Below are 22,149 nucleotides of genomic sequence, written 5' to 3'. Positions count from 1 at the left end.
AAGCTCACAAGTAGGCAATTTCAGTAGAGGAACAGAGCCTGTATGTCTGTGCAAAACTCAAAGTAAGGCTGGAGTTCAGCTTTAAATCAGTTACTTAAAGCGGGGGTTCACCCTTAGAGGGCATTTTTTAGCCTTAGATTCCTGCTCGTTTTTACTAGGGGAATCGACTATTTATTTTAAAATATGTGCAGTACTTACCTGTTTACGAGATGCATCCTCTCCGTCGCTTCCGGGTATGGGCTGCGGGAATGGGCGTTCCTTCTTGATTGACAGTCTTCCGAGAGGCTTCCGACGGTTGCATCCATCGCGTCACGATTTTCCGAAAGAAGCCGAACGTCGCTGCGCAGGCGCAGTATAGAGCCGCACCGACGTTCGGCTTCTTTCGGCTACGAGTGACGCGATGGATGCGACCGTCGGAAGCCTCTCGGAAGACTGTCAATCAAGAAGGAACGCCCGCTCCCGAAGACCCATACCCGGAAGCGACGGAAGAAGATGCAGCTCGAAAACGGGTAAGTACGGATCATATTTTAATACAAATAGCCGATTCCCCTAGACCGAACGAGCAGGAAGCTAAGGGAAAAAAAAAAAATGGTTGAACTCCCGCTTTAAAGGGGTTGTAAAGGTTCACGTTTTTTCACCTTAATACATCCTATGCATTAAGGTGAAAAAACATCCGACGATTACTGGCCCCCCCCCCCGCCTCCACATTTTACTTATCTGAGCCCTGGAAAGTCCTGCGTCGCAAACGCGATCGATCGTTGCCCGGGCTTCTCAGCTCTTCATTGGATAGATTGATAGCAGCGCAGCCTTTGGCTCGCGCTGCTGTCAATCAAATCCAATGACGCGGGCACCGCGGAGCGGGCCCGAGTCCTGCAATTAGAAGCTATGGACGTCGAATGTACGACTCGGCAGCGCACACGCAAAGGTAACCCCCTTGGGAAAGAGCTTCCCCAAGGGGGTTATCTGAAGCGGGGAGGAGCCAAGAAAGCCACGAGGGACCCCAGAACAGGGGGATTGGGGCCACTCTGTGCAAAACTAACTGTACAGTGGAGGTAAGTATGATATGTTTGTTATTTAAAAAAGATTAAAATCGAACCTTTACAACCACTATAAAGAGGAAGCAAACCCTCTTTAACCACTTAAGGACCGGACCAATATGCTGCTACATGACCCAAGGGGTTTTTACAATTCGGCACTGCGTCGCTTTAACAGACAATTGCGCTGTCATGCGACGTGGCTCCCAAACAAAATTGGCGTCCTTTTTTCCCCACAAATAGAGCTTTCTTTTGGTGGTATTTGATCACCTTTGCGGTTTTTATTTTTTTGCGCTATAAACAAAAATAGAGTGACAATTTTGAAAAAAATTCAATATTTTTTACTTTTTGCTCAGTTTAGGCCGATACGTATTCTTCTACCTATTTTTGGTAAAAAAAAATCGCAATAAGCGTTTATCGGTTGGTTTGCGCAAAATTCATAGCGTTTACAAAATAGGGGATAGTTTTATTGCATTTTTAATAATTGTTTTTTTTTTTACTACTAATGGCGGCGATCAGCGATTTTTTTCGTGACTGCGACATTATGGCGGACACTTCGGACAATTTTGACACATTTTTGGGACCAGTGTCATTTTCACAGCAAAAAATGCATTTCAATTGCCTTCTTTATTGTGAAAATGACAGTTGCAGTTTGGGAGTTAACCACAGGGGGCGCTGTAGGAGTTAGGGTTCACTGTGTGAGTGTTTACAACTGTAGGGGGGTGTGGCTGTAGGAATGACGTCATCGATCGAGTCTCCCTATATAAGGGATCACTCGATCGATGCAGCGCCATAGTGAAGCACGGGGAAGCCGTGTTTACATACGGCTCTCCCAGTTCTTCAGCTCCAGGGAGCGATCGCAAAAGAGCGGCTATAAACAAATAGCCGCGCCGTCGTCCCGGATAGCTCCCCGAGGGAACCCGACCGCCGCATGTAGCGGGGGGGGGGGTCCCGATCGGACCCCCGACCCACGTCTAGGCAGGGACGTACAGGTACACCAATGTGCCTGTACGTGCCATTCTGCCGACGTATATGTACATGCGGCGGTCGGGAAGTGGTTAAAAAAAAAAAAACCCTGCAAGGCAAAGGTATAATGAGCTAGTATGACTAGCATACTAGCTCATTATGAATTACTTACCTTAGATCGAAGCCCCCGAAGCCTTCCTCGTCTCCCCCTCCGGCCGCAGACATCTCTCCCAGAGGATACTTCCAGGTATCGTGGCTCCGGCACTGTGATTGGGCGGAGCCGCGATGATGTCATTCCGCGCATGCGCACAATAACGGCACGCGCTAGGGAAGAAACGGCACAGAGTTTTGTTTCTTCCCAACGCATGCGCCGTTTGTATTATCTGTGGACTACAAGTGAAATATCTCCTAAACGGTGCACGTTTAGGAGATATTTCCACTACCTATAGGTAAGCCTTATTCTAGGTAGAAGTCCAAAAATAGGGTTTACAACCACTTTAAGCCGGCGCCAGATTAGTACGGGGCAAAAGGGGAAATTGCCCTGGCCCCCCCTGCCAAAAGGAGCCCCAGGCATCCATTATAAATACTTTTCAACTTTAACTAGACTTCAGTAGTGTGTTGGTTAAGGAAATTGTCCAGTTTTCAGCCTTTGCCAAGCTCTGGTCATGTCTCCCTTCATCTCAACAAGCAGTTTTATTAAACGATGAAGGGCCTGCTAATTCCTTTTCCAGGATTTTGTAGATGCTAAGGCCCGGATTCTCGTACGAGTTACGCCGGCGTATCTCCAGATACGACGGCTCTGACTCAGAGTTACGCCGGCGTATCTCCAGATACGCCGTCGTAACTCTGAGTCCGAGCCGTCGTATCTTGGCGCCTGATTCAAAGAATCAGATACGCCAAAATTTCACTAAGATACGACCAGCGTAAGTCTCTTACGCCGTCGTATCTTAACTGCATATTTACACTGGCCACTAGGGTCGTGTACGCTGATTTACGCCTAGAAATATGTAAATCAGCTAGATACGCCAATTCACGAACGTACGCCCGGCCGACGCAGTACAGATACGCCGTTTACGTTAGGCTTTTCCCGGCGTAAAGTTACCCCTGCTATATGAGGCGTACCAATGTTAAGTATGGACGTCGGAACAGCGTCTAATTTTTTGTTTGCGTAAGTCGTTTGTGAATAGGGCTGTGCGTCAATTACGTTCACGTCGAAAGCATTGGCTTCTTGTGGGTTAATTTGCAGCATGCCCACTGGGATACTTTCACGGACGGCGCATGCGCCGTTCGTAAAAAGCGTCATTTACGTGGGGTCACACAAAATTTACATAAAACACGCCCACATCTTCCACATTTGAATTAGGTGTGCTTACGCCGGCCTATTTACGCTACGCCGCCGCAACTTTGGTTTGAGAATATGGCACTTGCCTGTCAAAGTTGCGGAGGCGTAACGTAAATAGGATACGTTACGCCCGCACAAAGATGCGCGCTTCTACGTGAATCCGGGCCTAAGTGTTTAGTCTTAACGTCAATAATATTGAGGAAAAAAATCAGACAAGCGTCTTCTTCAGAACCTAACATAATTTTTTAGAAGAAATTTTGTTTATCATTAATTTCAGTGCACTTTGTTTTATTTGTTATATACACTGAGCAAAATTATAAACGCAGCACTTTTGTGTTTGCTCCTTTTTATCATGAGCTGAACTGAAAGATCTACGACTTTTTCTATGTACACAAAAGGCCTATTTATCTCCAATATTGTTCACAAAACTGTCTAAATCTGTGTTAGTGAGCACGTCTCCTTTGCCGAGATAATTCATTTACCTCACAGGTGTGGCATGTCAAGATGCTGATTAGACAGCATGATTATTGCACAGGTGTGCCTTATTTCCCGTACACACAATCCGAATATCGTACAACAGATTGTACGACTTTTTTCGCTTAATAGTCGCAAGTAGAAATTAAATGGTTATTAAAGTCACGAAAATTCTCGTATGACAGAAAAAAAAAATTGTAAGTGATGTCATGTGTTGTAAATGTATTTGTATTGTATTTTCGGACGACAACTGTACTGACTATATGAAAATCGTACGATCTGGTATTGTACGAGAAACATTTTCGTGCATGTCCGATAAAATAATATCGGATGAACTGTCATGATCGGCTCTCGAAAGCTCTGTACTAACGATCCGATTATCGTACGATTCTTCCTCGGGCGACATTTTTTGTACGATATTCGGATCATGTTTACGAGCCATAAGGCTGGCCACAATAAAAGGCCACTCTAAAATGTGCAGTTTTATCACACAGCACAATGCCACAGATGTCACAAGATTTGAGGGAGCGTGCAATTGGCATTATGACTGCAGGAATGTCCACCAGAGCTGTTGCCCTTGAATTGAATGTTCATTTCTCTACCATAAGCCGTCTTCAAAAGCGTTTCAGAGAATTTGGCAGTACATCCAACTGCAGACCACGTGTAACCACACCAGCCCAGGACCTCCACATCCAGCATCTTCACCTCCAAGATCGTCTGAGACCAGCCACCCGGACAGCTGCTGCAACAATCGGTTTGCATAACCAAAGAATTTCTGCACAAACTGTCAGTAACCGTTTTAGGGAAGCTCATCTGCATGTTCGTCATCCTCAGCGGGGTCTCGACCTGACCGCAGTTCGTCATCATAACCGACTTGAGTGGGAAAATGCTCACATTCAGTGGCATCTGGCACTTTGGAGAGGTGTTCTCTTCACGGATGAATCAAGTTTTTCACTGTGCAGGGCAGGTGGTAGACAGCGTGTATGACGTCATGTGGGTGACCGGTTGTGGATGGAGTGGCCCTTGGTGGCGGTTGGGTTAGGGTATGGGCAGGCATATGCTATGGACAATGAACACAGGTGCATTTTATTGATGGCATTTTGAATGCACAGAGATGCCGTGACAAGATCTTGAGGCCCATTGTTGTGCCATTCATCCACGACCATCACCTCATGTTGCAGCATGATAATGCACGGCCCTGTGTTGCAAGGAGGAGTATACCAGCATACTCATGGGACATGTCCCCCATTGAGCATGTTTGGGATGCTCTGGATCTGCGTATGCGACAGCGGGTTCCCGTTCCTGCCAATATACAGCAACTTCACTCAGAAATTGAAGAGGAATGGACCAACATTCCACAGACCACAATCAACAACCTGATCAACTCTATGCGAAGGAGATGTGCTGTACTGCTGTGTGAGGCAAATGGTGGTCACACCAGACACTGACTGATTTTTGGACCCCCGGACACCCCAATACAGTAAAACTGCACATTTTAGAGTTGTCTTTTATTGTGGCCAGCCTAAGGCACACCTGTGCAATAATCCTGCGGTTTAATCAGCATCTTGATATGCCACACCTGAGGTGGATGAAATATCTTGGCAAAGGAGAAGTGCTCACTAACACAGATATAGACGGATTTGTGAACAATATTTGAGAGAAGGAGGGAAAAGGAGAAAGGACTGTTTCAAGGCCCCCCTTTTCCTTATGGGATTCCTGGCAGGGGAAGTTTCAAGGCCTTGTGGCTAGTTTGAGCGGGAACAGCAGGGATTGGTGGCAGCTGTTGCTAGGGGTGAAAACTAAAGCCAGGATTGGTCAGTAGGGCCCTTAGGTGGGAAAGGCAGGTATTGGTCTAGTTAGCCAGGTTACTGGGGAGAATTTAGGAATTTTAGGGTACCTGATAGGTCAATTAAGGTCATCTGACAGGTAGGAATATTCTAGAATGTGGGGAAAGGCCTATTTAAGGAGCTGGCTGAGGGGGTCCGTTCCTGAGGCTTCCCACCCACCCACCCTTGTTGCGGCAGAAAACTATGTGGATAAATCTCTTTGCAGTAACAAAGGGGATAGTTGGATTATTTAAGTTATTTTATTGCAGCTCGAGTCGTAGTGGCTGAGTTGTGTATGTTGGTTTGAACAATTGGTTGAGTAAGGTATATATGTGATTAAGTTAAAGGTTATAATAATTAAATCCAATAGTAATGCCGCGGCCATAATTTATCCAAAAAAAAAAAAATATATATATAGTAATATATATGAGTAACATTTATATTTAATAAAGATGTGTTTTTGTTATTTATTTAATAAAAAATAATAATAATAATATTATACATTGGTGTAGTTATTTGGTGTGTCCAGGCATCCTGCCTATAATCCCATATAGGCCTTTTGTGTACATAGAAAAAGTCATAGATCTTTCTGTCTATGTTCTTGTTTGGGACTTTTCTCCTTACTCCCTGTCTGGAAATATAACAGGAGGTGAGAGAACTCTTCCCTTAGGGCCCTTTCACACGGGGCGGATCAGTAATGATCCGCCTCCGTGTGTCCGTCAGCTCACCGGGGATCCTCCGTAAAATTCCCGCTGAGCCGTCGGCTGACAGGGCGGTCCCCGCACACTGTGCAGGGACCGCCCTGTCTATCCTTCGCTCTCCCCTATGAGGGGATCGAATGAACACGGACCGTATGTCCGTGTTCATCCGATCCGATCCACAGATGGATGAAAAAATAGGATTTTCTTCCGTCCGCAAAATCGGAGCTTTGCGGAGGCGGGTGATTACGGGTGTCAGCGGATGTTCATGCGTTGACACCCGCAATCACATAGGGACCAATGTATGTCCCGTTTTCATCCGCAAACGGATGGATGAAAATGCGGACATACGGTCCGCACATGTGAAAGGGCCCTAAGTGAGGGGAAGTTGCACTTTTGTCAGTTGTCAGCAAAACAGGTGTCCCCATCAGGAGATTTCCTATCTGTAACAATTTAGATCTCCCCTCATAGCAGATGCTAGAGCAGAAGGTGAAGAAAGATGAACCCTATCCATAACATTATGTTTACATTGTCGGTTTTCCAGGATGTTTGATTCAAGTTTATTCCACCCATTTTTTTTAAGGTGTAATTATTATTATTATTATTATTATTATTATTATTATTTCAGGTATCGTATATACTCGAGAATAAGCCGACCCGAGTATAAGATGAGGCACCTAATTTTACCACAAAAAAATGGGAAAACTTATTGATTTGACTATAAGCCTAGGGTGAGAATGCAGCAGCCACTGTAAGCAGAAAAGAGGGTCAATAATGCCCATCTGCACACCTCACTGTGCCCATTTGCATGCCTCACTGTGCCAATTGCAACCTCACTGTGCTCATCCTCACTGTGCCCATTACCTCACTGTGCCCATTACCTCACTGTGCCCATTACAACCTCACTTTGCCCATTGCAGCGTACCTGAAATTCTTGACAGGCTGCGCTGCGGGCGTCCATTTTTGAAAACTCGCGGCTTCCTCCTGGTCCTGTCCCGTGACAGGCGTTTGACACTGGGTTCAGTGTTCCGTCTATCACAGACGTTCATTTTCAGACAAGAGAAGGTCCGTGATAGGGGGAACAGTGAACACAGTGTCTGCTGGGAAATTGAGTTCGAGAATGAAAGAACGTCCGTGATAGGCAGAACACTGAACACAGTGTCAAACACCTATCACAGAACGGGACGGGACCAGGAGGAAGCCGCGAGTTTTAAAAATTGGACGCCCAAGGTACACTGACTCGAGTATAAGCCGATAGGGGTATTTACAGCCCTAAAAAAAGGGCTGAAAAACTTGGCTTATACTCGAGTATATACGGTACTTATATAGCGCTGTCAATTTACGCAGCGCTTTTACATATACATTGTACATTCACATCAGTGTCATGTGTCCAGATGCTTTTCAACTCATAACAACCACCAGTTCCAATGCTAAAAGTAATTTGAGAAAATGTTGATTTATTTAGGAGACTATGACCCCTTTGATTTACAAATGAAAACGTTCTCAGGAGAGGGAATCTGTTGTTTTTTTTGTGTTAATAAAGCGTTGCACTCCTTCAGCTACTCTTAGCATGCAAAGGGCACATGTAAAAGGATAGCCTGCGTTAGGACGGAATTTGCTCTGTCAAGCACATTTACGATGGTACAGAGGTTATGAGCTGGGGTGATATCTTTGAGATAATATTCAGTGGCCTATGGACATGTGTGTACTATGCTTGCCATAAACATTGGTAGAGAATATCCAGATCAATAATAAAACAGATCTCAGGAGAACTTTGATCTAATGATATCATCGGATCAGGGACACTCACTGCCACCATCTGTAGTATAGGGACACTGAAGGCAATAAAGGAGCTTGCAGCATTATGACAACTTATCAGTATAAAAAATAAAGGAAATCTGTCATGGGGAGAAACATTGAGGCTGTCAAAGTTGTTCTTTACTTCTGAAAATACCAGCTGTCTCCCTGACATGCTGACCCTCTTACACAGAGACTTCTGACTTTTCTGATCCGAATACTTGTTCTGGGTGAGAGGTTCAAAGTAATGATGTCATAGGGTCAGCATAACATATGCTTTGTATACAGGACTAAAGTCAATTGTATGCAGAGAAAGAGGATTGCTGATTTTTGTTTGACCTACAGAGAGTCTTGTGATTGTGATCACCCTCAGCAGAACCTGCATCCCACTGATGGGAGTTAGAAATATTCAGCATATCCCCCAATTCCTCCCTCTTTCCTGCCCCATTGTCCCTTTGATATATACACCTCTATTAGTTATGTACTAATTAACTGCTAAAAGTATTATACAGTAATAGAAATTGTATTCAACTTCTATGTTTTTGCATTTGGCATTCTGTAAAGCCAGTATAAAGAAAAAAGGAGCTTGAAAAAGTTTTATCATTTCACAAATCATTTTTCGTGCACTCATTCTCTGTGGACTCTCAATCTAAGATCTCTTACATTGGACAGCAGCCAATTATTCTACCAGCAGAGTTGGAGGTACGCCATACAAGCGCAGGGAGAACATGCAAACTCCATGCAGGTAGTGTCCTGGTTGGTCATCATGCTGAAGACCCCAGTGCTGCAAGACAGGAGTGCTAACCACTAAGCCAGTGTGCTGCCCTATAAATGGTGAGTACCTACTGGTCTCTGTGGGGTTCATGCTACTTTTCCCCCCAAAGCTTTATACTTAAAGCGGAGTTCCAACCACAATTAGCATTTTTTAAATGTATGTCCTTTCATCCTGCGTTTTTATAATACAGTATAAATCTGGTCACTTACTATTTTACAATCCGCCGCCGATCTGCATAGATATTCAAAAAAGATAGTTTATAAAACTACATCTACACCGTTGTCATTTTGCTTCTGGGCATTGTGAAGCCTACAGGCACTTACTTCCTGGAAGTCTTGGATGGGGAGTGATAATTGGACAGCGCAATGCATCCTGGGAAATGATGACACCAGGAGCATTAGAGGGAGATGATGTCAGAATCCTAGGTGGTTTCAAAGGCAGATTTCGTGGGACCGCATAGCAACAGGCATTTCCAGATGAGTAAAAAAAAAAAAAAAAACTTTTTTTTTTCTTTTTTAGTCGTAAGCTACAGTTTAAAGCAAAATAGTTTTTTTTGATGGAACCTCCACTTTAATGGTCATGGTTGGGCTTATTTAACAAGGAAGTCTCATAAAGAAGGCTTTTCACAAATAAAAAGTAGGAGACCATAAAAATGCTCTAAAATGCAGATGATCACTGTGCTCTAAAATGCAGATGATCAAAATGTAAAGTGTCTCCTAAAATGTTCCATTATTCTGATTTATGTGCTAGTAGTGATGTAGCAGATTTTACATTGATGTCACCACAATGTGTTACATTGATAAATCTCCCATCCACATATCTTTCATCATACTGGAAAATAACTTTGTTCCATATTTATCTATTGTCAATAAAAAACATTGGTAACCAAATTTGCGGGTTTTTTTTTTTGGTTTTTTTTTTTACTGATCTAAACGTAACTTAGTTCACTGATACCATTGAAGACACCAGACTGCATTTGGATCAGTAAAAAAACAAATTTTACTGACATTTTTGGTGTGCAAGAGCCCTAAGGCTGACATGCAAAGTACAAAAACCGATCTGTTTCCAGTCTCCATTGTATTCAGTGCTGCAAAATTATAATTTTTTTTACATTTTTGCTCATGTCTCCTGCATAGTTCGCTCAAACAAAAAGGAAACGACAATGGTTACAAAGTGGGATTGGTTAGGTGGTAAACAATGGAGTGTTTATTGTTTACATAACTTCAGAGTATGAAAAAGGAAATTAGACTGTAAATATGCGTACAATGATCTGGTGAGTGCACAGAACAGAATCTGATGGAAGAACCGCACAGCATGGAATTTATTGTGGTTGGATTATGTCCCGCTGTCGCTGAATGAACAATAAACAAAGGCAGTTCTGTCCAAATCACATGCACCGACATGGGACACATAGAATGTCAACTGCTCAGTGACAACCCCGGCACCTTCTACCAGATCTGGACTGCTGATCAACACTTAGCATTGGATATAATGGGCCGGATTCAGATAGAATGCTCTATCTTTCTTCCGGCGTAACGTATCTTAGATACGTTACGCCGCTGTAACTTTGGGCGCAAGTTCCGTATTCAGAAAGAACTTGCGCCCTAAGTTACGGCGGCGTAACGTATGTGGGCCGGCGTAAGCCCGCCTAATTCACATGGGGATGTTGTGGGCGTGTTTTATATAAATTTAACATGACCCCGCGTATTTTACATTTTTTGTGAATGCCGCATGCGCCGTTCGTGAAAGAAACCTAGTGCGCATTCTCGAAATTACGCTGCAAAGCCAATTTCAAATTGTGGCTGCCCCAGTTTACCTGCACAGTTGAAGTCTCTAAATAGTCCAAATAGTTTCGACGTGAACGTAACTTACGCAAAGCCCTATTCGCGAACGACTTACGCAAACGACATCAAATTTTCAAAATTCGACGCGTGAAACCAACGGCCATACTTAACATAGGATACGCCGCACATACCCCTCATATAGCAGGGGTAACTTTACGCCGGAAAAAACCGAACGACGTAAAAAAAAAAAACGCCGGGCGGTCGTTCGTTTCTGAATCGGCGTAAATACCTAATTTGCATATTCCTCGCGTAACTATACGGAATCGCCACCTAGCGGCCAGCGTGAATATGCAGCCTAAGATACGACGGTGTAAGACACTTACACCAGTCGGATCTTAGGGATATCTATGCGTAACTGATTCTCTGAATCAGGCGCATAGATACGACCGGGAGATACGCCGTCGTATCTCGTTTCTGAATCCGGGCCAATATCTACAAGAGTTACTAACGCCTTCTGTAGTAGTCAACAGATAACACTGTACATAACATCTACATAGGATGATTATCATATGATTCCTTATGTAGCATTCAGCGGGTAACACTGTATATAACATCTACATAGGATTATTATTATTATCATTATTATTATTTTCCTAAGACTCCTATGTCTACTGTTTATGTAGCAACCAGCAAGTAACATCTACATAGGATTATTATTATTATCATGAGACTTCTTATGTAGCAGCCAGCAGGTTACACTGTATATAACATCTACATAGGATTATTATTATTATTATTATTATTACTATTATTATCATAAGACTTCTTATGTAGCAGCCAGCAGGTTACACTGTATATAACATCTACATAGGATTATTATTATTATTATTACTATTATTATCATAAGACTTCTTATGTAGCAGCCAGCAGGTTACACTGTATATAACATCTACATAGGATTATTATTATTATTATCATAAGACTCCTTATGTAGCAGTCAGCAGGTAACACTGTATATAACATTTACATAGGATTATTATTATTATTATTATTATTATCATAAGACTCCTTATGTAGCAGCCAGCAGGTAACACTGTATATAACATCTACATAGGATTATTATTATTATTATCATTATTTATTATTATTATCATAAGACTCCTTATGTAGCAGCCAGCAGGTTACACTGTATATAACATTTACATAGGAGTATTATTATTATTATCATAAGACTTCTTATGTAGCAGCCAGCAGGTTACACTGTATATAACATTTGCACAGAATTCTTCTTAGAAGCCTCCCTATGTATATCAGGCACATACTGTATATACTGACCAGTTGCCAGAGCCCACAATGCAGACCTTCAGTGGTGACATGGCTTTGTGCTGATCTGTCCTCGGCTGTCACCTTGCACGCTGTAACTCCAGATCGGACTAGTCCTCTAATGCTCCCACACGCAGCCAAACTTCTGCCATTTAAACATGTGCTGACAGTCTTGGGAAACTCAGGCCGCGCCCCCCCAGGCTCTGATTGGCGGAGAGATGACGGCGTGCCCCCCTTGGCTCGCGGCGTTGCACCCCTGTGTGGCGGAGTTGTACCAGGATGTGCACCTGGCGGGGAAGGGACTGTCCGAAGGGCGGGGACTGGATAGGCTGCCAGTGTCATCTGATCAGGTCATTAAAGGGACACTAAACCACATCTTTATTCTTCAAAAATAATCCACCTGCTCGATGATCCCGTTTTCTATTTTTTGCTTACAAACTTCTATTAAATAAAGCTTGGTGAACAAAGGAGAGAGGTAAATAATAAACGTGGTATATAATATCAACAACAATTAGGTCATATACAATGTGACTTACAGTTGAGAAGCCATAGCTTATTCAAAAGTTACCAAACGAGAATCAAAAATATACATTATACATACCATATAAGCAAAAATATACCACACAAATAAAAATATACATTATACATACCATATAAGAAAAAATATACATTACAAAACATACCACATAAATAAAAATATACATTATACGTACCACATAAACATTATATATACCACATACACAAAAATATACATCATACATACCATATAAACATAAATATACATTACAAAACTTACCACATAAATAAAAATATACATTATATGTACCACATAAACACAAATATACATTATATATACCACATACACAAAAAGCTACATTATACATACCACATAAACAAAAATCTACAATACAAAACATACAACATACATAAAAATCTACATTATACATACCACACAAACAAAAATCTACATCACAAAACATACCACATAAACAAAACATATATTATACATACCACATAAAAAAATCCCTCTAAATCAACACTGCCACTGATCCCCCCCCCCTCCTCACATCACCACCACTACTGCCACTGATGCCCACCACCACTACTGCCACTGATGCCCACCCCACCACCACTACTGCCACTGATACCCACCCCACCACCACTACTGCCACTGATGCCCACCCCACCACCACTACTGCCACTGACCCCCTCCCCCATATCACCACCACTACTGACACTGATACTCCCACATCTCCACCACTACTGCCTCTGATACTCCCACATCTCCACCACTACTGCCTCTGATACTCCCACATCTCCACCACTACTGCCTCTGATCCCCCCCACATCACTACCACTACTGTCACTGATCCCCCCATATCACCGCCACTACTGCCTCTGACCCCCCCCCACATCACCACCACTACTGCCTTTGATCCCCCCACATCACCACCACTACTGCCTTTGATCCCCCCACATCACCACCACTACTGCCACTGATACCCCCGATCACCACTACTGCATAGCTTCCAACTGTCCCTGATTTCGAGGGACTGTCCCTGATTTGGAGCAATGTCTCTCTGTCCCTCATTCCTCCTCATTTGTCCCTCATTTTGGTCTGATCTATGTAGTTGTATATAAAATGTACTTTTTATCTATGAAAACGTGTTTTCCAGGAAATTCCAGCGCTAAACCTTTCATCCAAATTCTAAATTGCTGCATTTGTAAATTCCAAAAGCCAATATAAAGGAATAGTATTGGTCAAAAAAAGCACTTGTGGGTTTAACCAATCTTGTTTTTTTTGTACAATTCTCCTTTAAGGGGGTGTAGCAAGGGGTGTGTCCTATGCCTGCATACTTTTGCTGATAGGTGTCCCTCATTCCCATCTCAAAGTTGGGAGGTATGCTACTGCCTCTGATCCCCCACATCACCACCACTACTGCCTCTGATCTCCCCGCACATTACTACCACTACTGCCACTGATCCCCCCCCCCCACATCACCACCACTACTGCCACTGATCTCCCCCCACATTACCACCACTACTGCCACTGATCCCCCCCACATTACCACCACTACTGCCACTGATCCCCCCCACATTACCACCACTACTGCCACTGATCCCCCCCACATCATCACTACTGCCACTAATTCTCCCCCACATCACCACCACTACTGCCACTGATGCCCCCCACATCACCACCACTAGTCCCATCCCCACCCAACCACCATTGCTGCCACTGATCCCATCCCCACCCAACCACCACTGTTGCCACTGACCCCCCCCCCCCCCACTGCTGCCACTTACCCATCTTCCACCATCGCCGCCGATGCCACTGATCCTATCCCTCCCCAACCACCACTGATCCCATCCCCCACCACCACTGCTGCCACTCATCCCAGGGACGTAGCTACAGGGGTCACAATTGCAACAGCGCACATGTTGCCCCTAAACACTTGGATGGGGGGCATTTAGAGGAACAAATCCCCTCCATTTTTCTCCTGTCGCCACCAAAAGTCTGCTTCTCCTCCTTTCCCTCCGATAGACATTAAGTGGCAGCAAGAGGAAAATAAAGAGGATTTGTTCCCCCTCCTATCCAGGTCATATTGCCCCCCGGGATCAGTGGGAAGGGCCCTGGCTGGAGGTCAGGGGGGCCCTCCGTGGTTTCTTTCCCCCGGGGCCCTGAAGGTTCTAGTTACGCCTCTGCAGGGAATGTATATACAGTATTTCACAAAAGTGAGTACACGCCTCACATTTTTGTAAATATTTTATTATATCTTTTCATGTGACAACACTGAAAAAATTACACTTTGCTACAATGTAAAGTAGTGAGTTTACAGCTTGTATAAGGGCCCTTTTACACGGACATGTCCATGTACGGACTCCGCTTTGCTCCGCAGGGATCACTACGTTGATCCCCGCTGAGCAGGCAGATGACAGCTCGGTCTCTGCACACTGTGCAGGGACCGACCTGTCAGAGCGACGCTCTCCTCTATGGGGGATCGGATGAAAACGGACCGCCTGTCCATTTTCATCCAATTCGATTCGTCCGATGGATGAAAAATAGTGTTTCCATCCGTCTGAATTTAGCGCATCGGATGTCAGCGGGTATGTCACCGCTGACATCCGTCGCTCCATAGACCTGCATGGAGCGTCTGTTCAGGTCCACCGAAAAACAGATCTGAACGGTCCGTCCCATGTGAAAGGGGCATAACAGTGTAAATTTGCTGTCCCCTCAAAATAACACAACACACAGTCATTACTGGCTAAGCCGCTGGCAACAAAAGTGAGTACACCCCTAAGGCCCCTTTCAGACTGGGGCAGGAGCCGCGGTGGTGGTATAACGCCACTAAAAATAGCGGCGCTATACTGCCGGGATTGCCGCGGGAATCAGCCGCTAGCGGTGCGGTATTAACCCCCGCTAGCGGCCGATAAAGGGTTAATACAACCCGCAATGCACCTCTATAGAGGCGCATTGTGGGCGGTATTGCCACGGTTTCCCATTGTTTTCAATGGGAGGGAGCGGTGAAGGAGCGGTATACATGCCGCTCCTCTCACCGCTCCAAAGATGCTGAGATTTTTTTGTCTCCTGCCAGCGCATCGCCTCAGTGTGAAAGCCCTCAGGCTTTCACATTGAGTCTGCAGTGAAGGAGTTTTTCAGGCAGGATAGCAGCGCTATTTTTAGCACTGTACCGCCTGAAAAACTCCTCAATGTGAAAGGGGCCTAAGTGAAAATGTCCAAATTGGGCCCAATTAGCCATTTTCCCTCCACAGTGTAATGTGACTTGTTAGTGTTACAAGGTCTCAGGTGTGAATGGGGAGCAGGTGTGTTAAATTTTGTGTTATCGCTCTCACTCTCTCATACTGTAACTGTAACTCTCTTATACTGAGAACATGTACTGTGACATACTGAAGCAGAGCATGATCCCCTCCCTTCATAGACTGGGCCTTAGAGCAGTATTCCAACATGATAACGACCCCAAACACACCTCAAAGACGGCCCCTGCCTTGCTAAAGAAGCTGAGAGTAAAGGTGACAGACTGGCCAAGCATGTCTCCAGACCTAAACCCTATTGAGCATCTGTGGGGCATACTCAAAGAGGAGACATCCCGAGTATGATAAAGTTTGAAACACAAACTCATAAATTATTATTAGGGTTGTCCCGATACCACTTTTTTAAGTACAAGAGTTGAGCTCTGTCATTTCAAAGCCACTGTATCTAATATTTAGGGACTCATTAAAGACAGGAATAGTACCACTGGATTGGCGCAGGGCCAATGTGGTGCCCATATTTAAAAAGGGAACAAAGTCTTTACCAAGTAACTATAGACCTGTTAGTTTAACTTCTATAGTTGGGAAGATACTGGAACGTTTAATAAAAGACCACATGGATGAGTTCTTGCAGGAAAAAAACTATTTAAGCAGCAGACAACATGGATTCATGAAAGACAGAAGTTGTCAGACAAACCTGATTTCCTTTTATGAAGAGGTAAGTAAAACCCTGGACAGAGGCGTGGCTGTGGACGTGATATATTTGGATTTTGCAAAAGCGTTCGATACAGTTCCGCACACACGGCTCATGTGTAAGGTAAGGTCTACAGGATTGGATATATCAGTTTGTAAATGGATAGAAAACTGGCTGAAAGACAGAATTCAGAGAGTTGTGGTTAATGATTCTTACTCTGAATGGTCCAATGTTATGAGTGGTGTACCCCAAGGTTCAGTGCTGGGACCCTTACTTTTCAATATATTTATAAATGATATTGGGTTTGAGATCAAAAGTAACATTTCTGTCTTTGCAGATGACACCAAGCTATGCAGTGGAATAACGTCCTTACAGGATGTCTCCAATTTACAAGCCGACCTCAATGCTCTGTCTGATTGGGCGACTAAGTGGCAGATGAGGTTTAATGTAGATAAATGTAAAGTTATGCACTTGGGGGCTAAGAATATGCATGCATCATACATACTAGGGGGAGTACAACTGGGGGGGTCTGTAGTGGAGAAGGATCTGGGGGTTTTAGTTGATCATAAGCTCAATAATGGCATGCAATGCCAAGCTGCGGTTTCCAAAGCGAGCAAAGTCCTTTCTTGTATTAAGAGAGGTATGGACTCCAGAGACAGAGATATAATTTTGCCCCTGTACAAATCATTAGTAAGACCTCATCTGGAATATGCAGTTCAGTTTTGGGCACCAGTTCTCCAAAAGGATATAGGAGAACTGGAGAAAGTGCAGAGAAGAGCAACCAAACTGATAAGAGGCATGGAGGAGCTCAGCTATAAGGAAAGATTAGAGGAACTAAATTTATTCACTCTTGAGAAGAGGAGAATAAGGGGGGATATGATCAACATGTACAAATATATAAGAGGTCCATACAGTGAACTTGGTGTTGAGTTATTCACTTTACGGTCATCACTGAGGACAAGGGGGCACTCTTTACGTCTAAAGGAAAAGAGATTTCACCTCCAAATACGGAAAGGTTTTTTCACAGTAAGAGCTGTGAAAATGTGGAACAGACTCCCTCCAGAGGTGGTTCTGGCCAGCTCAGTAGATTGCTTTAAGAAAGGTCTGGATTCTTTCCTAAATGTACAGAATATAACTGAGTACTAAGATTTGTAGGTATAGTTGATCCAGGGTAAATCCGATTGCCTCTCGGGGGATCAGGAAGGAATTTTTTCCCCTGCTGTAGCAAATTGGATCATGCTCCGCTGGGGTTTTTTGCCTTCCTCTGGATCAACTGTGGGTATGGAGTTGGGTGTATAGGATTTTACTGTGTTTTTTTATTTTTTGTTTTTTGTGGTTGAACTGGATGGACTTGTGTCTTTTTTCAACCTGACTAACTATGTAACTAAGTACTGATACTTTTTTTCAAGTACTCACCGATACCGATTGTGACAGTGGCACATGTGTCAGTATTTTTTTTTTTTTTACAATTCTTTCTTCTTCTTTTTTTTTTAAGGGGGGGGGGGGTGGATTGTGTCAGTGTGTTTTTTAGTTTAATTTTTATTATTTAAAAAAAAATGTTTTATTATTTATTGCAATTTGTTTTTGTTTTTTTCCCCTGACATCTCCCCTTTGAGACAGAGAAAGGGACTATGGACACAGATTCCCCAGTCCCTTTCTCTGCAGCCTCAGCTAAAATGAATGGAGAGGAGAAAGCGGCTCCTCTTTATTCATAAACTGAAGCATCGTAAATACAGTGATGTTTCAGTTATGTGAATGGACAGAGTCAGTGATCACTGACTCTGTTCATTCGGAAAAGGTAGGAGCCGGATTTAGCGGCTCCTACCTCCACTCTCCATCCTGACAGATCGAGGACAGAGGGAGTGGAGGAGTACATGGAGGGGGACACGGAGTGCAGAGGGGGACAGCAGAAGAACGGAGGGGGAGAGCATCATCACAGAGGGGACCGCAGCATCACGGAGGGAACAGCAAAGCATCACAGAGGGGACAGCAAAGCATCACGGAGGGGACAGCACAGCATCACGGAGGGGGAGAGCAGCATCACGGAGGGGGAGAGCAGCATCACGGATGGGGAGAGCAGCATCACGGAGGGGGAGAGCAGCTACACGGAGGGGGAGAGCAGCATCACGGAGGGGGAGAGCAGCATCACGGAGGGGGAGAGCAGCATCACGGAGGGGGAGAGCAGCATCACGGAGGGGGAGAGCAGCATCACGGAGGGAGAGAGCAGCATCACGGAGGGGGAGAGCAGCTACACGGAGGGGGAGAGCAGCATCACGGAGGGGGAGAGCAGCATCACGGAGGGGGAGAGCAGCATCACGGAGGGGGAGAGCAGCATCACGGAGGGGGAGAGCAGCATCACGGAGGGAGAGAGCAGCATCACGGAGGGGGAGAGCAGCATCACGGAGGGGGAGAGCAGCATCACGGAGGGGGAGAGCAGCATCACGGAGGGGGAGAGCAGCATCACGGAGGGGGAGAGCAGCATCACGGTGGAGACAGGACACAGAGTGTGGAGGAGGACAGCAGCACAGAGGGGGGACACGGAGCGTGGAGGGGGACTGGAGGAGGATACAGGGACAGTCAGAGGTGATCGGTGCGGCTTTGGGGGGAGTTACAAGCACTGATCACCGCTGTATAAATTTCACTAAAGCAAATGAAAGGGGAGGTGGGGTCCGGGGAGAAGCTATCAGGCTTTATTGAAATCTATACAGGGAGACCGGTGCTTGTAACTCCCCCCGCCGCACCCATCATCCCTGACTGCCCAGGTATCGGGTGAAGCATCGGAGCATTTCCCTGAGTACAAGTACTCAGGGAAATGCTTGGTATCAGTACCGATACCGATACTAGTATCGGTATCGGGACAACCGTAATTATAATATAATAAAAAAACTATAAATAATTATAACAAATAATAATATAATAATAATAAAAATTATTCAATAATGTAATCAAATCAAAATCACTGAAATTTGCTCAGTTGCAGAATTGTCGCTGTCATTACTTTCAGTGTTTGATGATGAATTTCCCCACAAATTACTATCGCTCAATTCTGCAAGTGATTCTAATTTATTATCGCTGTTTTCTAGCTGCTCTAAAAGCACTTTTGACATAAAGGGACACTTTTTGGTTCCCATGGACAAACCTCCAGTTTTCAGACAGAAAGAACAGTATTTATGATATAAGACTGGATGCACGACACTGGACAAACCACCAGGGACAAAAGGGATGTGTAATTATTTGATACAGTACTGTAATCTGTATTGCAGGGAGCGGAGCTTGGCACTCGGGCACTGTGAATCGAGCGGAGACACGGCTCGCAGACACAGCGGGCAGACATCGCAGGATCCTGGGGACAAGATAAGTACGCTGTACATGGATCCTGCAATGCGATCCCGAGTGTGGCTCAGGGTTACCGCTTTTGGTAATGAAAATTTACCCCTAGCCACACTCGGGATTACCGCTAAGGAGGTAAAATAACAAACAAGTTTATACTTATCTGCACTCTGCAGTGGAATTGCACAAAGCGACTGTGAACTTCCTCTTCTTGAGTCCTCCCGCCGCCGATCCTAGCTCCTCTACTTCTCAGTGGGCTCCCATAGGACACCGCTTCCTATCATGGCACACCTGTGGGATTGATCCCAAGCCGCACTGTCTGTGTCCATAGACACAGACAGCAAAGCTTGACCCCTCCCCCGGCCACATCATTTGACTGACAGCAGCTGGGGTCCAATGGCTCCTGCTGCTTCAGCAAAGCCAGTGAGACTGAGAAAGGAGAGGAGTAAGGCCTCGTACACACGACAGAGTTTCTCGGCAGAATTCGTCGAGAATCTCGGTGAAGAGCCGGATTCTGTCGAGAAACTCGGTCGTGTGTACATTTTCGGCCCGATGGAGCCGCCGAGGAACTCGTCGAGCAAATAGAGAGCAGGTTCTCTATTTTCTCGATGGCAGTGGATTTTGGCTCGACGAGTTCTTCATCGGGCTGTTTTTTAAACGAGAAACTCGGTCGTGTGTATGCTAAGAAACCTGTCAAAAACTTAGACACTGGAGACCAACATAGGTAAAACTAGCGTTTGGAATGGAGATAGCACATTCGTGTCGCTTCCAACATTATTTAATCGTTTATTTGCAGCGCTTTACACAATTTTTCCTAAGGGCACAAAACAGCAATATAATAATTTTTTTATACGATATTCACACAGAGTTCCTTAAAATTAGGTGGAACCTTTTTCTTACTGGACTCAATATATATATTTTTTTTTTATTGTCACCTTATTTTGGTCGTGTGTTTTAAATCCTGCTTTTAATCACCTTAATTTTAAATTTTTAAAAAATGCAAATCCTTTTATTTTTTGTAATGTCAAGTTCCCCCCATAGAAACCTTATTGCTTTGTCTTATCTCATGTGTCCCTTTCAAATTACACCTTATATCCAATTTTTACAAAATAAGAACCTGCCTTCTCACTTGCAAAATTGAAATGTAAAAAAATACAAGGACAAGTATGAACTGTAAAAAAAAAATGTACCATTTATTTTGGTAATAAAAAAAAATTTAATATGCAAAAGTCAGCACTGGAGAGCTTGCTGCCATTTGTGCACAGCCAGGTGTGGCCTGATGTGACTGGTGATCAGTTGGAGGCCAAAATGGGGACTTGAGAGGTTCATTCAGGAAGTCACGCATCAAGGTCTTGGACTCCCCGAGGTCAGAAACTGGAGCAGGGCAGGCAGATGTCACCAGGTTGTGGTACTACAGCAGCCTGAACTCTGGTACACCACATGGAAGTAAGGGAGTCACTTTCTTGATTTCTTCAAGGCCTTCCTTGGTGGCTTCCCTGCAGCCTGCTCTTTCACCTTCTCTGCAGCCTTCTCAGCAGCCTTCCTCTTCTGCCTGGCTGGAGGTGGTGCCACAGGGGTAGTACTCATGCCAGGAGGAGGAGTAGACGAAGGTGGTGGAGGATGAGTAGCCGACGGTGGTGGAGGAGGAGGTGGAGGAGGAGGAGGAGCAGTAGAAGGAGGAGGAGTAGTAGAAGGAGGAGTAGAAGGAGGAGGAGCAGTAGAAGGAGGAGGAGTAGAAGGAGGAGGAGCAGTAGAAGGAGGAGTAGAAGGAGGAGGAGCAGTAGAAGGAGGAGGAGTAGAAGGAGGAGGAGCAGTAGAAGGAGGAGGAGTAGAAGGAGGAGGAGTAGTAGAAGGAGGAGGAGTAGAAGGAGGAGGAGTAGAAGGAGGAGGAGCAGTAGAAGGAGGAGGAGTAGTAGAAGAAGAAGAGGAAGCAGAATGTTTAGATGGAGCAGGAGAAGAAGAGGAAGAAGAATGTTCAGATGGAGCAGGAGAAGAAGAGGAAGAAGAATGTTCAGATGGAGCAGGAGAAGAAGAGGAAGAAGAATGTTCAGAAGGAGCAGGAGAAGAAGAGGAAGAAGAATGTTCAGGTGGAGCATGAGAAGAAGAAGAAGGTGGGGGAGCTTGAGAAGGAGCATGAGAAGAAGAAGAAGGTGGGGGAGCTTGAGAAGGAGCATGAGAAGAAGAAGAAGAAGAAGGTGGGGGAGCTTGAGAAGGAGCATGAGAAGAAGAAGAAGGTGGGGGAGCTTGAGAAGGAGCATGAGAAAAAGAAGAAGAAGAAGAAGGTGGGGGAGCTTGAGAAGGAGCATGAGAAGAAGAAGAAGGTGGGGGAGCTTGG

The 22,149-nt window shown here is 44.7% G+C and overlaps 1 protein-coding gene across 1 annotated transcript in view; it reads right to left on the bottom strand.

Moving 5' to 3' along the window:
- The window catches only part of GPD1 (glycerol-3-phosphate dehydrogenase 1), a 123,210-nt gene extending 110,996 nt beyond the window's left edge, over positions 1-12,214 (bottom strand). Inside the window, exon 1 of the mRNA XM_040340275.1 lies at positions 12,032-12,214. Within this exon, the coding sequence (XP_040196209.1) occupies positions 12,032-12,072 (41 nt within the window). The 5' untranslated portion in view covers positions 12,073-12,214. The remainder of the gene's footprint in view (positions 1-12,031) is intronic.
- Positions 12,215-22,149: the final 9,935 nt, after the last annotated feature.

This window comes from Rana temporaria, chromosome 2 (assembly GCF_905171775.1).
Source record: "Rana temporaria chromosome 2, aRanTem1.1, whole genome shotgun sequence".
Lineage (NCBI taxonomy): Eukaryota > Metazoa > Chordata > Amphibia > Anura > Ranidae > Rana > Rana temporaria.
This window is presented reverse-complemented; position numbering and strand designations above follow the sequence as displayed.